Genomic DNA, 17212 nt, shown 5'->3' with positions numbered 1-17212 from the left:
TCTGTTGCGCATCTATTACTGCACGTAATATTACTATTACGGGTGCCCGACTTGGCCAAACTGGATGGGAAAGCAGTTTTTTATACCCGGTGCAACGGTTAAACATGAGGGAAATTATAGGTTTGCTGATATTTTCAATGGATTCTTGTTCAGAGTGATCCTGACTATCATTATGGAAAATATCAAGACATTTTACTGTATGGTTTTATAATAAATTCAATTTAAAATCCCTCCCAGTGTCAAAGTGCATCAAGGCGAATGGATAATTTCCTGATTTTCAAAAATTAAATAAAATTATTCCTTAGGAGGTTTGCTGAAATTTTCAATGGATTCTTGTTCACGGTGATCCTGCCTATCATTATAGAAAATATCAAGACATTTTACTGTACGGTTTTATAATAAATTCAATTCAAAATCCCTCCCACTCTCAAAGTGCATATTGGCTGGATACTGTCCTCATGATTTAAGACAGAGGTTTGCTCATTTGTTTTCTTTATTGAAAACCCCAAGAAAGTCTTTAGTAACAAAAAATAAAATCCAACTTTCAAATCAAATTTACATAAATATATTTCTGAAAAATGTCATAGGCCAAATAAAATAGTATCAAATAAATACAAGAATTGCAATTTTTACAGTAACTGTCAAAGTGTCGACTTTAAATGCAAAACTGAAGCCTTCAAATGTTTTTTTTTTCTTTTGGTTTAAACATAAATACATTTCTAATAGTAAAACTCTCAACATAGACAAAAATGTGATAAATAATGTTCAAAAATAAGAATTTTAAGATTTGACAACTGTCATAAAGTGTCGACTTTAAATGCAAAACTGAAGCCTTCAAATGTTTTCTTTTCTTTTGGTTTAAACATAAATAAATTTCTAATAGTAAAAACTCTCAACATAGACAAAAATGTGATAAATAATGTTTGAAAATAGGAACTGTAAGATTTTTGAGCACTTTGTGCTCCACCAACGTGGTCTAAATGAATAAAATGTTCCACCTCAAGTGCTATTGGATTCATTCGAAATGTGATGATGTTTCTTGTGAATGACTTGTACAGCTGTGCCCTCATCCTGCTTTCATTGAATATGCACTGTTCTGGTTGATGACCCTTGCATAATGCATATGCAAAGGCTATTGCAAACACCCCACAGTTACTAAAATTTGTTTGCTGTTGCACTGCTGGTTGCAAAACTTCAAAAGTGTCAGACTGTGGCCTTAGCAGCCAGGACAGTGCCTGCAGTGTTCTTGGGACCAGAGGGCTACGTTGGCTGTCATAAACGGCGAGTTGAGTGTCATTGCAAAACACATTGCTGACTGTTATCCAGTGGCTCTGTCTGATGTTCAACATCTGAACAAATTTCTTTTCAGGAGTCCCCACAATCCCTCCTTGTGCAATTGCGCTAAACGGTAAAACAGATTGAAATCCGTCAAGGTGGTCATGATCCTTGGCCATGAGGTAGCTGGCTTGATCCATGGCATCACTGGTCAACCAGTAGTCATGGTGAAGGATTTGTTGCAGAGTATTTATCTTTACTGGTCGGGAGAGCCTTCTTGGAATTTTTTTTCCTGTAGCACTGGAGTTTTTCCAAAAAGGCCCTTCAACATTGGATTTTCTCCTTCTTATATGCTGCACTGCTGCTTTCTGTGAATACAGACAACACAATGTATTACTTATACAGCAGGTTATTTCTACATAACCACAAAATGTTACTGTTCTTTAATTTTGTGTGATATTTTAGTGTATTAAGTGTCGTTTTCATGGGATATGAGAGAGAGAGAGAGAGAGAGAGAGAGAGAGAAATAAATGTCACCTGAGGGTTGACCATGGCTGTGGTTGCCTTTTCCGCTTTCTTCGGTTTTGTGTCCTTGTCCACTGGTGGACCGCCCAGTATTAGCTTGCAGGCCCTTTCCATTTCTTTTGTTGTTTTTTCATCATTATTTACTAGATGGATTTTGAAGGGTGGACATGTTTCCTTCTTGTGAATGTACTGTTTGATAGTGGTGGCTATTATGTCTGCACATAGTGGCAGAGGAAAATTGAAAATTCCAGAGCTAATAGCCGGAATGGCGACGGAAAATAGGTTTTGTTCTTCTGCCTTCTCCAGTACACTCCAGATTGCCTTTTCTAGCATTGGCTTTGCAACAGAAATCATTTGTGGTGGGGACTTCCGGTGCGACGCCATGTAAGGAGGACACAGGTGACAGAGCTTGACACCAGACACCTGTTAACAAGGCTTCTGCTCGACTTCATAACCGCATTTTCACGGCGTTTATGACTGTCAAAGTCTCCAGGTAACAGATACATCTGTCTAAACCGAGTTCAACGAGTCAAAGCACCGCCATGCCTGACACACGCGGGACCGCTAAGCAAGCTAACGATAGCTCCCATGCTACCTCGACCCAGAGTATCGCTAAGCCTTCCTCTGACCAAGTTATGATTAACGTCATACAAGCCATAAGCGATCTGAAAAACGAACTAATTGCCAAGATCGACCAGAAGGCAAAGGCACAGAGTACGGAACTACGCACTCAAATTGAGGTCCTGCAGAGTGAGTTTAAGAAGGCTAACGAGCTAGCCGAGGCCCGCTGTGCAGTGCTGGAGAGACGTGTGACTCACCTGGAGACGGCGGCTAGCGAGCAGTCGGACACAACTACCACGTTGGAACAGGAGGTGACTTGGATGAAGAAGGAGATCATAACGCTGAAAGATAGAGCCGAGGATTTGGAAGCAAGGTCGCGGCGATGCAACATACGGGTGGTCGGAGTGAGAGAGGGTCGGGAGAGCGGGAAACAGCCTGCTCAGTTCATCGCTGACATGCTGCGGGAGTTACTACAGCTGGACAAGACACCGGTTTTGGACCGGGCCCATCGCGCCCTGAGAAGCAAGTCAACGCAGGACAACCAGCCACCAAGGGCTTTCATTGCGAGATGCCATTACTTTCAGGAGAAGGAGGAGATTTTGAGGAAGGCTGCGAAGCTGCAGCAACTTAAAACGAGCGACGGGGACACAGTTCATGTTTTGCCAGACTTCACCCAGGCTGTCACCAGACAACGATCAGCTTTCAACGAGGTGCGCAACCTGTTGCGCTCCTGCAAGGGCATCCGCTTTGGGCTGTGGTACCCCGCGGATCTCAGGATCACTTTGGAAGATGGGACCCGCATGAGCTTCAAAGATCCCGACAAAGCCAAAACGTATGTGCTGGAAAAACTGGTTACTGCGGCCGACTGATGCCACCTTGGTGAGATCGCATCCACTTCTTTACATGTAGGCTACTGTATGTATGACACAAGCTGCACTGATACTGACATTATATAGCCAAGACTAACATGTAACATGTAGGTCATTTATGTCAGCTCTAATATGTATCCAGCCTCTCTTGTAACATACAGGCTGGATCATTATTGCTTTTTTTTTTTTTTTTCTCTATCCTGGTTGATCTGATCATTCATTATGACATTACCTCCTTTAATTTGAACATTGGACCAAAGGTTGGCTGCTCTTTTTCTCTCACCTTTTTCTTTAAATGCATATAATAGAAGTGTGCAAGCAGCCACTGTCATTTTGCTGTGGACCCATATGAATATTCAATGCTACAGCATTATTTTTTGTAGAGGTCTGACTTGGTCTACTTCATGCGATTTATTTTTTGGAAGAGCTATTATAATTGTTCACAAATAGTTCTGGTTATAGCTCTGATGCGCATGGTAAGCTAGTTAGTAGAGTATAGTTTGGAAGTTACTACTGAAAAGAACAGAACTTGTGTTCTGCACTGTTTACTGTTCAGTTAGGTGTTCAAACTTATTGTCTTCTATGTTTGTCTATGTGTATGTATACCTTACCCTCTCCCCCACCCTTCCCTCACTCTCCTGTGTTGTGCAGCGCAGAAACATAATTGACCCACTGAAAAATGGCAGCAACTAATATTAAAAATAGACAGGGTGCTGTCACGAAGATAGCCAGCTGGAATGTCCGTGGTCTTAATAATTTAATAAAACGCAACAAGGTTTTTTCCCATTTGTCAAAACTGAAAACTGAAATAGTTTTTTTACAGGAGACCCATTTACTAAATAATGACCAGTCCAGGCTTTGCCGGGGGCAGTTTACTCAGGTGTTTCATTCAGATTTCAATTGCAAAAGCCAAGGTGTGGCCATTCTGCTCCACAGAAATGTACAGTTTGTCAAATCCCATGTCATAAGTGATAGAAATGGCCGCTATATCATTGTTCAAGGAAAATTGTATGGTATACCAGTGGTGCTAGTCAATATTTACGCCCCGAATTGGGACAATGTTCAATTTTTCACTGCTCTTTTCTCATCACTCCCAGACCTAAATTCGCATAAATTAATACTGGGTGGCGACCTCAACTGTGCCTTAAACATCAAGCTAGATCGCTCCAAACAAACAGGTACACTGAGCAGGTCTGCAGGTTATATAAACTCCTTTTTACAGACATATAAGATATTAGATGCCTGGAGGTTCAAAAACCCAACATCCCGTAAATACTCCTTTTTCTCACCTGCCCATCAGTCCTATTCGAGAATAGATTATTTTCTTCTGGATGAACAGCTGATTCCCCTACTTGAGTCAATTGAATATGAGACCATGGTCATTTCGGACCATTGCCCGGTGGTAATGGATATCAGCTTTCCTGACAACATAGCCCCTCAGCGAACATGGCGTTTTAACCCTCGCCTCCTGTCTAATCAAGATTTTGTAAAATACATATCCAATCATATTTATCTATTTATGGAAACCAATCAAGACCCACAGATAAGTAAAGGCTGCCTATGGGAAACGCTAAAAGCCTATCTAAGGGGAATAATAATATCCTATACTGCCAGTGCCAACAAAAAGAATGCAAAACGTCTTTCAGAAATAGAGATGAGGATCTGCGCTATTGATCAGGAACATTCATCGACACCCTCTGAAAATCTCTACCGGGAAAGAATTTCACTCCAAACTGAATATGACATTATAATGACTGACCGTGCTGAGGATTTACATCGAAAATCACGTCTAAACTACTATGAATCCGGAGAACGCGCTAGCAAGCTCTTAAGTCATCAGCTTAGACAGTCTGCGGCGACAAGCTTCATTACTGAAATTGGATTAGATAACGGCGGTAGCACCACAGAACAAAAAAGTATTAATAAACAATTTCGAGAATTCTACAAAAACTTATATAAATCTGAAGCAGGTGATGACACTCTGATTACAGATTTTTTCAATAATTTAAATATGCCGTCTCTAGACCAGGACAGTATCAACGCACTTGAGAAACCACTAACACAGGCTGAAATTGAAAGGGCCATTAAATCATCCAAATCTGGGAAGTCGCCCGGCCCTGACGGCTACCCTATTGAATTTTATAAAGCCTTTTCTGTTAAACTGGTGCCACTTTTATGCGAAGTATACGAAGAAGCCTTCCAAAGGAAAACTCTACCCTTAACGATGACGCAGGCAACTATATCTGTTCTTCTCAAAAAGGGTAAAGATCCGCTAAAATGTGACTCTTACCGACCAATCAGCTTACTCTGCTCTGATTATAAAATCTTGACAAAGACCCTTGCAGCGAGACTTGAACCAACCATACACAATATAATCCACAGAGATCAGACAGGCTTTATGACTGGCAGGCATCTAGCTGGCAATTTACGTCGCCTCTTTAACATACTATATATGCCAAGCGACAGTCACACGCAAGAGGTACTAATATCATTAGATGCACACAAAGCCTTTGACAGGGTGGAGTACAATTATTTATTTGCAGCTCTTAGAAAGTTTGGGTTTGGACAGAAATTTTGTAGCTGGGTAAATCTTTTGTATTCTAATCCACAGGCTTCTGTACGCACAAATAACCTTATATCAGACTATTTTCCGATTTTCAGGGGTACAAGACAAGGGTGTCCAAAGAAGGAGAAATCACAAATTGTATTCTGGCAAGAAACACACTTAAAGTCTTCTGAACATGAAAAGTTGAAGAAGATGGGATTCAGAAATACATTTTACTCCTCTTACAAAAGAGGTCGCAAACGTGGGGTTGCAACTTTGATTTCAAACTCAGTTAATTTTGAATTCATATCAGAGATTAAGGATAAGGAGGGAAGATTTATACTGGTCAAGGGTAAATTGGACCACAAAGAGGTGACCTTATTTAATATATGTGAAACTTTTGGTGTTCTCATCTGTGCAGGGGATTTAAATATGATACTTAATCCCAAATTAGACACAACTAACCAAAAAAGAAAAAGAAAAAATTTAGAAAGGTGGGTAAAGAAAAGATTACAGGATGCAGGATTGATAGATATATGGCGAGATTTTCATAAACAAGCTAGACAATACACTTTCTATTCCACACGCCATAATGTACACTCAAGAATTGACTATTTTTTTATGCACAACTCTGAAAAACATAGAGTAAAGGAATGTAAGATGGGCACAAGGGACCTTTCGGACCATTCTAGTTTGTACTTAAAATTACACGTGGATAGCAAACACAAAAATACGCTATGGAGATTAAACACAAGTTTGTTAAATGACCCAGGATTCAAAACAACTATGAAAAAAGAGTTACAAACATACTTGGAAAACAATAATAATGGCAGGTGAATGCAGTGACATTATGGGACGCTGCAAAAGCTGTCCTCAGAGGTAAAATCATATCAATTACCACCTTTATAAAGAAGGCAAAAGCCCAAAGACTGATTGACTTGCAAAATAAACTTCTAGAATTAGAGCAGCTGCATAGTGAGCAGAAAACTCCCCTCCTACTGCAACAGATGAGACCAATTAAACAGGAGATAGATAAAATTCACAGTGAAGAGTTAGAGAAAAAGCTTCGGTTCATGAGGCAAAAATATTATGAGACAGGTTCAAAAGCAACAAAACTGTTAGCTTGGAGACTACGCAAACAACCTGCACATTGGATGGCATTCAAAAAGCGTTTGAGACATATTATGAGTCCTTGTACACTCAGCCAGATAGAGCAGAGGCACATACTGATGATCTCATGAAAGAGATAGCTATTGAGGAAATTGATAAAGCAATCTCTGGTCTGAAAGCGGGTAAATCACCAGGTACTGATGGGTTTCCTGGCGAGTGGTACAAGTCAATGAGAGAACAGGTGACTCCCCTGCTCTGTGAATGTTTTAACTATATCCTAAAAGAAGGGGTTCTGCCTCCATCTTGGAGGGAAGCCATCATATCTATAATTCCAAAAGAAGGCAAAGACAGAAAGAAATGCAGTGGATACAGGCCAATTAGTGTGCTAAATCAAGATTGCAAATTATACGCATCCATATTGACTAAAAGGATGGAGAAGGTGTTACCATTAATAATAAATGAAGACCAAACCGGCTTTATAAGTAACAGACGGACCCAGGATAATATAAGGAGGTGTCTTCATATAATAGAACAAATAAAACATGAGGGGACGGGTGCCATCCTGGTGAGTCTAGACGCTGAAAAAGCGTTTGACTCAGTGGGGTGGGAGTATCTCTATCAGGTAATGGAAAAATTTGGTTTCTGTAAAAAATGTATACAGTGTGTTAAAACACTGTATACATTACCAACAGCCAGAATTAAGATTAATGGTCATTTGTCCAAGACTATACACCTACAACGAGGATGCCGTCAGGGCTGCCCTGCTAGTCCAGGACTCTTCAATTTGTTTATAGAACCATTAGCCCAGCTAATAAGGCAGGAGACAGCCCTTGAGGGTATCACAATAGGAGGTACAGAACATAAAATATGTCTGTATGCGGACGATGTCCTGGTAGCTTTGAAAACACCAGCATCAAGTATACCACTACTCATGGATCTCTTAACAATGTACGGCACATTTTCAGGTTATACCCTTAATATGGAGAAAACCCAAGCTCTGGTCTTCAATTTTAATCCTCCGCAGGATCTTGAAAACAGGTACAATTTTAAATGGAACTCAACAAGTATAAAATATCTGGGAGTGAAATTGACAAAGGATGCAACTCACCTCTACAATGAGAATTATAAAATGGCTAACAAAAGGATAGGTGACGATTTTAACAAGTGGGGCTCACTCCCTCTTGACTTCGGCAGCCGAATAATGACCACCAAAATGAACATCTTACCTCGATTATTATACTTATTTCAGTCATTACCAGTTAAAATTCCCGATACACAGTTTAAAGTATGGGACAAGCAAATATCAAGGTTTATATGGGAGGGGGAAAAACCACGAATAAGATACAATACATTGCAGTTGCCGAGGGAGGAGGGGGGGATGGCCCTACCATGTCTGAGGGATTTTTACGTAGCAGCACAATTAAGACCTTTGATTCTTTGGTGTAACCCTGAATATGAAGCCAACTGGAAGAACATTGAACTATCAATATCAAATAGACCTGCGCAATCTTTGTTGGGCTGCCCTTCTGTTATTAAGGACTTACCTGATTTCCAGAATCAATGGGTTTGTTTTTCATTGAATGTGTGGCTAGACTTTGTGAAGAAATTTCAGATCCAAAAAGAAATAAAAATTCTGAGGTGGCCAGCATATGATCCAGATTTTAACCCAGCATCCCTGGATTTAAAATATAGACAGTGGATAAGGTATGGAATCACCTCATACTCTTCATTAGTAAAGGATGGGAAATTGGTGGACTTCCAGTCTATGTCTGAAAAGTATGGTATAGGAAGACAAGATTTGTATAGACATATGCAAATCCAACATTATTATCAAAAAGAGGTGAAGGGACAGAGTATGGAAGAACAATCTGGGGTTACACAAATGTTCATGAGAGCATACAACTCAGAGCCCACCCAACGTATTATTGGGAATCTGTATTCAAGTATTTCATTGATGAAGAACCACTCAACAGATTATATAAAACAAAAATGGGAAAGAGAGCTGGATATTGAAATCTCCCCAGAGGAATGGTCTGCCATAATACACACCCAGATGTCGACTACAAATTCACAGAGTTGGAGAAAGTTTTGTTGGAAGAACTTGGTAAGGTTTTTCATAACCCCCAAAATAAAATCAAAACAAACCGGTCATCAGATCCAATGTTGGAGACAGTGTGGACAACTAATGGCAGACCATTCTCACATTTTCTGGTCCTGCCCCACCTTACAACCTTTCTGGACTCAAGTACAAGCTACAACAAGGAGGATTCTGGGGTTTGATATTGACTTTACTTGTCTTTCATTTTACTTGGGGAATATACCAAAGGATCTGCATAACAGGGACAAATATTTGTTGAAAATTTTAATGGCAGCAAGTAAAAAAGCAATAACTAGATGCTGGCTTCTTAGAGAACCTCCCACCCTGAACCAATGGAAAAATATAATAAATGACATATACAGTATGGAACATTTAACTTTCAATTTGAGATTACAGAAGGAAAAGGGGGAAGATTACTGGACTAAATGGGTTACATATTTAGCCGATGCAGAGTGTGACGGCTGAAATTGTTGTAAACACAGCTGTGAACGTAAGTGTATCATCCTGTCGCGAGTACTTAAGTGTATCATTCAATGTGACTGAATGTATGTATATGACCTCATGTTTGTGTTATGAAAAGGAAAAAAAATAAAGTTTAAAAAAAAAAAAAGGACTGGAATTGGAAAATAATTAAAAAATCCTGAATAAATTAAAGCTCTAGAAAAACTTTGTTAAAGTACAACGTGTGCAAATCGCCAGAAATGAGCACTAAATTCAAAATGGCCAACCTCCAGTTGGGTTTAGATCGTAGTACCAAGAGACTTTTTTGTAGGTCTAGTTGTGATACACGGCTGATATTATCATTATCATGTCTACCAAGACATGTGCATCATTGGCTGATATTATCAGCTGATATTGTCCGCTCAGATTTATCGGTATCCGTGTGTATATTAAAAAGACAATAAAGTTTATCGTTAAACTGTAAAAAAAAAAAAAAAAAAAAAAAGACAAGGGTGTCCCCTGTCACCCCTATTGTTCAATATCGCTGCTGAGCCTCCGGCTGTCTCCTTGAGGGAAAATACCAGCTTATTGGGCATGATGCGGCCTCAACCATAAACTCTCATTATACTGTGATGATCTCTTTTTGTACCTTTCACACCCAGATACATCTATACCTGTTGCATTAGACCTTATTACTAAATTTGGAGTAATTTCTGGTTACAAAATAAACTTTTCAAAGAGCCTAATTTTTCCTATAAGTGTGGCTGCAAAGCAGAGGCCTCTTGACATGTTCCCCTTTAAGATTACGTATGACTCCTTTAAATACCTAGGTGTACATGTTACTGAGAGATTCAAGGATCTTTTTAAAAATAACTTTAAGGTGGAACTGGACAGAACTAAACAAGACTTGACAAGATGGTCGTCCCTTCCATTATCGTTGGCAGGAAGAATTAACTCCATAAAAATGGCTATAATGCCACGATTCTTATTTCTTTTTCAGACGATCCCCACATTTATTCCTAAAGCATTCTTTACTGAAATTAATAAATACATATCCACCTTCATATGGAACAGAACTGTGCCACGAATTAGGCGAACTTTTTTAGAGAGGCCCAGGGAAAATGGGGGTTTAGCATTACCAAACTTAATGCACTATTACTGGGCAGCTAACCTTCATGCCCTTTCATATTGGACATCTAACATCCCTGAACATGAGGCACCAGTATGGTTACTTATGGAACAACACTCTAGCTCCCCCAACTCACTGGCTGCCTTGGCGTGTGCTCCGATGCCGATTAGCAAGCGCTATCACACAAATAATCCAATAATTGGGAACTCCCTCCGAATCTGGTCACAATTCAGAGTGCATTTTGGACATAAGAAACCGCTTCTATTAAGTCCTATCCTTGCCAACCCCTTTTTTCCTCCCTCTCTCATAGATCCAACATTTAAGCTGTGGAAAAGTAGAGGTCTCATATGTGTAAAGGATTTCTTTAAAGATGGCCTTTTTATTTCATTTGACTATCTAAAGGTACGTTTCGACATTCCAAACACACATTTCTTCAGATATCTACAGATTCGAAATTACACTAAGACATGCTTTTCATCTTCCCTAGTAGCCATAGAGGAAGATTGGATCCATGATTGATGTCACCAGGTGGAGGCCACCCTTGGCCACATGTTCTGGTCGTGCCCAGTGTTCTGGCTGTCTATCTTTGATGGCATCTCCTATGTTTGTAAGAAAAGGATCAGCCCCAATCCAATTATGGCAATATTTGGTGCCTCATCGGAAGGGATCACACTCTCAGCAAATCAAGTAAGTATGGTTGCTTTTGTCACACTTCTTGCCAGGAAATTAATTCTTGTTAATTGGAAAAGCCCTAATGCTCCAACACATAAACGTTGGCTTGAGGAAGTACTCGCACATTTGAAGCTGGAGAAATTGAGATACTCCTCTCAAGGCTGTACTCAGAAATTCCACAATGTGTGGCAGCCATTTATTGATTATTTTAATGAGAAATGTTCTGTGCCTGCACAAGATAACGATAACCCTGACGCTTAACCCTCCCCCGCCCTTGTAGTAATGTTTTTTTTGTTGTTGTTGTTTGTTTGTTTGTTTGTTTGTTTGTTTTTGTTTTGTTTTGTTTTGTTTTTTGTTTGTTTTGTATTTATCTAATTTATTTTTCCTTCAGTTGGTGTGTGGTCGTATATGTACGTAATAACTGTTGAATTGTTGAATTGAAAATTGAAAATTCAATAAAAAATATTTGAATAATAGAAATCATTTGTGGTGTTGGGTGACTCCTTAGGCATGGCCCCACTGCATGAATGATTTTGGAGCATGGCAGGTTTCCTGAGTCGGTAACAACAGCTTCTCCCGTTTGTAATTGGCCATGGTTTGCAACATGGGTGTTACTTGCTGCCTGTACCTGTGCGCCACCTGCATCACATAATGCTTTTGCAAGTCCACCATGATGCTGAAGTTGCATATTTGCAGCATTTACCACTGCGTCGACCTTGAAGCTAGTCAGATCAGCTTTGAAAACTGAAACTATGACCCCTTTGGACAACTTCAAAAACAATCTTTCCGATTTGGTGGCAGTGTCTGCAGCTTCCAAATCATCCTAGAAGAAAAGAATTGTTGTTAGTCCTCATTCTACAAATTTGCCTTGTGTATGACATGACTGCTGATAGAAGCAGCAGGATGAATTCTGAAGTATATAGTTGGATGCTATCTGCTCAGATTCAGCCAAATGCTGTGGAACTGATAGGATGGTGCTTCACAGTACAGGTAAGGGATAAGATAATGACCCAAAACATACTGCAAAAGCAACACAAGAGCTTCTCGACACAAAGATACAGAATATTATTCAACTTCCAAATCAGTCACCTGATCTAAACTCAACCAAGTGTTATTGCAACAAAGATTAATTTATTTAACAGACATTTTAATCTTTGTGCCACTGGCTGACAGTGTCTTGATAGGATACACTGCTGATATAATCACAGGAGGTCAGTATGCACATTCCTTATAATTATGATGATATAATTATGATTATAATTATTATAATCATACTGTACAGTATGTCATGGTGTCCTTTGACTCTACTTTCTCTATTCTGACTTCATCCTCTGTTACCACGATATTTTTTGCACTATTTGTCTTTCCAGATAGATTGCAGTTCTCCACCCGGCCAGCTGCTCTTACTGCTGAGCTTTCTTGCCATCACCATCAACAGATCAGGTCTCCACTTATGTATTGTTCTGTAGCAGTCATTATTCCCAGTATTTATACCTCACAAGATGGTATAACCAGTACACAACTTTCGTTTTTGTTTTATGTAGTATGTTTTTATTTGTAATTTAATTGGATTTATTGCCTGCCAACCAACTTAACAAGTATATTCTCTTATCTCAGATTCATGCCTGTTAATAGCCCTCAACTGGCACTATTGTATCTTTAAACACGGGAACCTCAGAAACAGTTGTAAATTCTGACTTATATTTAGACTGCTTCTCTCCCATCGACCTCCACCAACTAACTTCGATGGTTTCTTCATCTAGACCAACAACTTGTCTCCTAGACCCCATCCCAACTAGGTTGCTGAAAGAAACTTTACCTTTAATTAGCACATCTCTACTAGAAATGATCAACCTGTCTCTATTAACAGAATACGTACCACAATCCTTTAAACTAGCTGTAATTAGACTGCTTCTTAAAAAGCCTAATCTTGATCCAGAAGCTTTAGCCAACTATAGACCTATATCCAACCTCCCTTTCCTCTCCAAGATCCTTGAGAAAGCAGTCGCCAACCAGCTATGTGACTTTCTTCAAAAAAAATAGTTTATATGAGGATTTTCAATCAGGTTTTAGAGCACATCATAGCACAGAGACGGCACTGGTGAAAGTTACAAATGACCTCCTAATCGCTTCTGACAAAGGACTTGTCTCTGTCCTGGTCTTGCTGGATCTTAGTGCTGCATTTGATACCATTGATCATCACATTCTACTACAGAGACTGGAACACTTAATTGGCATTAAAGGACCCGCATTAAACTGGTTTAAGTCCTATTTATCGGATCGATTTCAGTTTGTACATGTTAATGATGAGTCATCCCTGTATACCAAGGTTAGTCATGGTGTTCCTCAAGGCTCCGTGCTTGGACCCATACTATTCACCTTATATATGCTCCCTCTAGGAAATATAATTCGAAAACACTCCATAAACTTTCATTGTTATGCAGATGATACACAGTTATACCTATCAATAAAGCCAAATGAAACTAATCAGCTTACTAAACTCCATGCATGTCTCAAGGACATTAAGACCTGGATGACCTGCAATTTTCTGCTGTTAAACTCAGATAAAACCGAAGTTATAGTACTTGGTCCTAAACACCTTAGAGATGCATTATCTAATGATATAGCGAGTTTGGATGGCATTAACTTGGCCTCCAGCACCACCGTCAGGAATCTGGGAGTTATCTTTGATCAAGATATGTCCTTCAACTCCCACATAAAACAAATTTCAAGGTCTGCATTTTTTCATCTACGTAACATTGCAAAAATCAGGCCCATCCTGTCTCAAAAAGACGCAGAAAAGCTAGTCCATGCATTTGTTACTTCCAGGCTGGACTATTGTAATTCTCTATTATCAGGCTGCCCTAACAAGTCTCTAAAGAGTCTCCAGCTGGTCCAGAATGCTACAGCACGTGTACTGACAGGAACTAAGAAAAGAGATCATATTACTCCTGTATTGGCCTCTCTGCACTGGCTCCCTGTAAAATCAAGAATAGAGTTTAAAATCCTTCTCCTAACTTACAAAGCTGTTAATGGTCAGGCACCATCATATCTCCAGGAGCTCATACTACCCTATCACCCAACTAGAGCATTACGCTCCCAGAACGCAGGATTACTTGTAGTTCCTAAAGTCTCCAAAAGTAGAATGGGAGCCAGAGCCTTCAGTTATCAAGCTCCTCTTCTGTGGAACCATCTTCCTGTTTTGGTCCGGGAGGCGGACACCCTCTCTACCTTTAAGAGTAGACTTAAGACCTTCCTCTTCGATAGAGCTTATAGTTAGGGCTGGTCCAGGACAGGCCCAGGCCTGTCCTGGACCAGCTCTTAGTTATGCTGCTATAGGCCTAGTCCGGGGGACAATGACACACTGAGCTTCTCTCTCCTCCCCTCTCCTCTCCTCTCCATCTGTATACATTATGCCTGTATACATGCCCCATCTCTGCATGTCACTGACTTACTTCTTCACCGGAGTCCTTGTGCTTTCTAGTCCTACAGGCTCCCATGGATCCTGGCCGCGCCCGGGTCGTGGATCGTGGATGCGCCCACTGCTATGGCCCTGCCTGATCGTGGATGCGCCCACTGCTATGGCCCTGCCTGATCGTGGATGCGCCTACTGCTATGGCCCTGCCTGATCGTGGATGCGCCTACTGCCATGACCCTGCCTGACACCCACCACTACTGTCGCTAATATTAGTCACATCTGTTACATACGTTCCACTACTATTATTGTAATGCATTACTACATATGTGCATTTCATTATTATTGCTGTAATACATCTTTATGTACTTTCACTCCCGTCAACCATCGCTTATAATTGAATACATTGTGATCTCGTTGATCTGCTCTGTACATGCGACATCTATTGCACGTCTGTCCGTCCTGGGAGAGGGATCCCTCCTCTGTGGCTCTCCCTGAGGTTTCTTCCGCATTTTTTTCCCTGTTAAAAGGGCCTTTTTTGGGGCAAGTTTTTCCTCACTCGAATCGAGGGTCGAAGGACAGAGGGTGTCGTCTCTGTACAGATTGTAAAGCCCTCTGAGGCAAACTGTGATTTGTGAATTTGGGCTATACAAATAAAATTTGATTTGATTTGATTTGATTTAACAGTTAATTTGGTAATCAACCCCTAGCCCAATAATTTAATTTTATGAATATAGCTTAAAACTACTAATTGTATTCATACAGTATATTGTAATATTAATGTTCCATTTATATACTGATAAGATATATAGAATGTTATTAAAAAATCACCTGTGTTGAGATCACAGCTTCGGGTTTTTCTTTGGTGGCTGCCTTTGGAGACTTCTGACCAAAAAGGACAGACCAAAAAAAAATATAAATAATAATTAAAATACTTATACACATACATTCAGCAAATTCTTTTACATTTTTATAAGATAATGGGTATTATTAAAACCTAAAAGAGTACCTTGCTTCTCACGTCTTTGAATGGGAGACTCTTCACTAGTGGGGAGACGTATACTCCTTTACGCCCCTGACTTTTCTTCTTCCACTGCTCCATTTCCACTCGAAAAGACTAGAGGACATACAATATACACACATGTGATGAAGATCAATGAATGAAATGAAATGTATGATCTGGCACAATTACAAAAACAAAAAATACTCCTCACTTTCTTTCTGGTTCTTTCTCTGTCTTGGTATTCAATGATCAGTGCATCATGCATTTTTTGGTATGTCTGCACAAAATCATCAAGTCGTGTGAGTCGCCTTCTCTGGAATCTTATTCTCTTGAGGTCCCACTGACTTTTCTCCATAATGCCCTGTGTCCGGTTGTCTTGTGTAAAGTTCTGAAAAGATTGAATTTTTTCAATTTTTCTGCAGTCATTTTAAGGAACATCACTATTCAAAATTGCAGCTATTGATAAACAAAATGTTAAACATATCTGAACAGTATTTACCTGTTTATTGGACTGACTGACTTCTTTGTGGATCTTGCTGAAATGCTGGTATGCTGGGCCTGTACCATGACGGCCAATATCCCCTGTAAATATAATGAGAACGTAAAAGAAGACAACAATGACATTGAATATATTGTTAATATGTTGTTTTTATAAATTACTACACTTTTAAAACAGAACTTGCAAAAAATACCTAGCATCAGACCAGACCACAGAGTGGCATGCGGCAGGAAGTATTTCGCCAACCGGGCAATGAAATTTGGTGCATGATAGTTGTTTTCTTCACCATCATGGTCAAGAGGTGCCCTGTCAATTATTTGTTGGAAGTGATTCTGGATAGGTGTGGCAGTGACATCACACTGAAAAAAAGTAAATGAAATCTGTGTAAGCTCTAAAGAAAAATACAATTTCTGCAATTTCACACAATTCTAATTAAATATACTCATGTAAACAACAAGGTCATTATAGTCCATGAAATCCATGTATGCGGTCAACAGTGTGCACTATGAATAGAAGTAGAATTTTGTGAATTACCTTGTAGTCCTCAGCAACAATTTTTTCTTCCTCAACTTCAAATGTTCCCATTTGCTGCATAAGGACTTGGAGGTTGCTGTAGTGCTTTGACACATTGTCTCCAGTGCAAGGACTACAGAACAGGACTGTGGCACTGAGAATGACCTCATCCATCTCTTCTAGAGTTGTGGAACATGCAAGTAGCCCAAATATATGCATGGCCAGCTTGTAATGTTTTTGAACACTAAAAATAAAGCCAGAAAAAATAAATTAACATTTAGTTAAATTTTTGATTGTACTATAAAATAGTTCAAATAAAAAAATACCTACTGCTTTTTGCACAGATCCTTTGCATTCTTCATGATGTGGCTTAAGCATCTGTGCAGAATGGGAAGGTCAAACCTTTCTGCTTGATGTTGGCCAGTGATGACTTCAAAGTACTTCTGCAGAAGATCCTCTAGGCTTAGTCTGCAGAATGTAAAAGAAATGGACTGCAGAAGCACTAAAGAGCCATCACAAATGATCATCACTGGCCTCTTCACTGCCCTTTTCCCATA

The 17212-nt window shown here is 39.7% G+C and overlaps 1 protein-coding gene across 1 annotated transcript; it reads right to left on the bottom strand.

Annotated features, from left to right (window-relative positions):
- Window positions 1–1260: 1260 nt before the first annotated feature.
- Window positions 1261–16829, bottom strand: LOC311267749 (uncharacterized protein; the record flags this gene model as incomplete). The annotated part of the gene is made up of 11 exons (XM_084370979.1): window positions 1261–1269; window positions 1536–1643; window positions 1813–2208; window positions 3035–3166; window positions 11854–12048; window positions 15472–15525; window positions 15650–15757; window positions 15855–16031; window positions 16143–16225; window positions 16336–16501; window positions 16677–16829. The coding sequence occupies 11 exons, from the start codon at window positions 16827–16829 to the stop codon at window positions 1261–1263; spliced, it is 1581 nt and encodes a 526-aa protein (XP_084227105.1).
- Between the last annotated feature and the right edge of the window lie 383 nt (window positions 16830–17212).

This window comes from Pagrus pagrus (assembly GCF_965226575.1).
Source record: "Pagrus pagrus genome assembly, chromosome: 13".
Lineage (NCBI taxonomy): Eukaryota > Metazoa > Chordata > Actinopteri > Spariformes > Sparidae > Pagrus > Pagrus pagrus.
The sequence above is the reverse complement of the archived record's forward strand: the minus strand, read 5'-3'. Positions and strand labels throughout refer to the sequence as shown.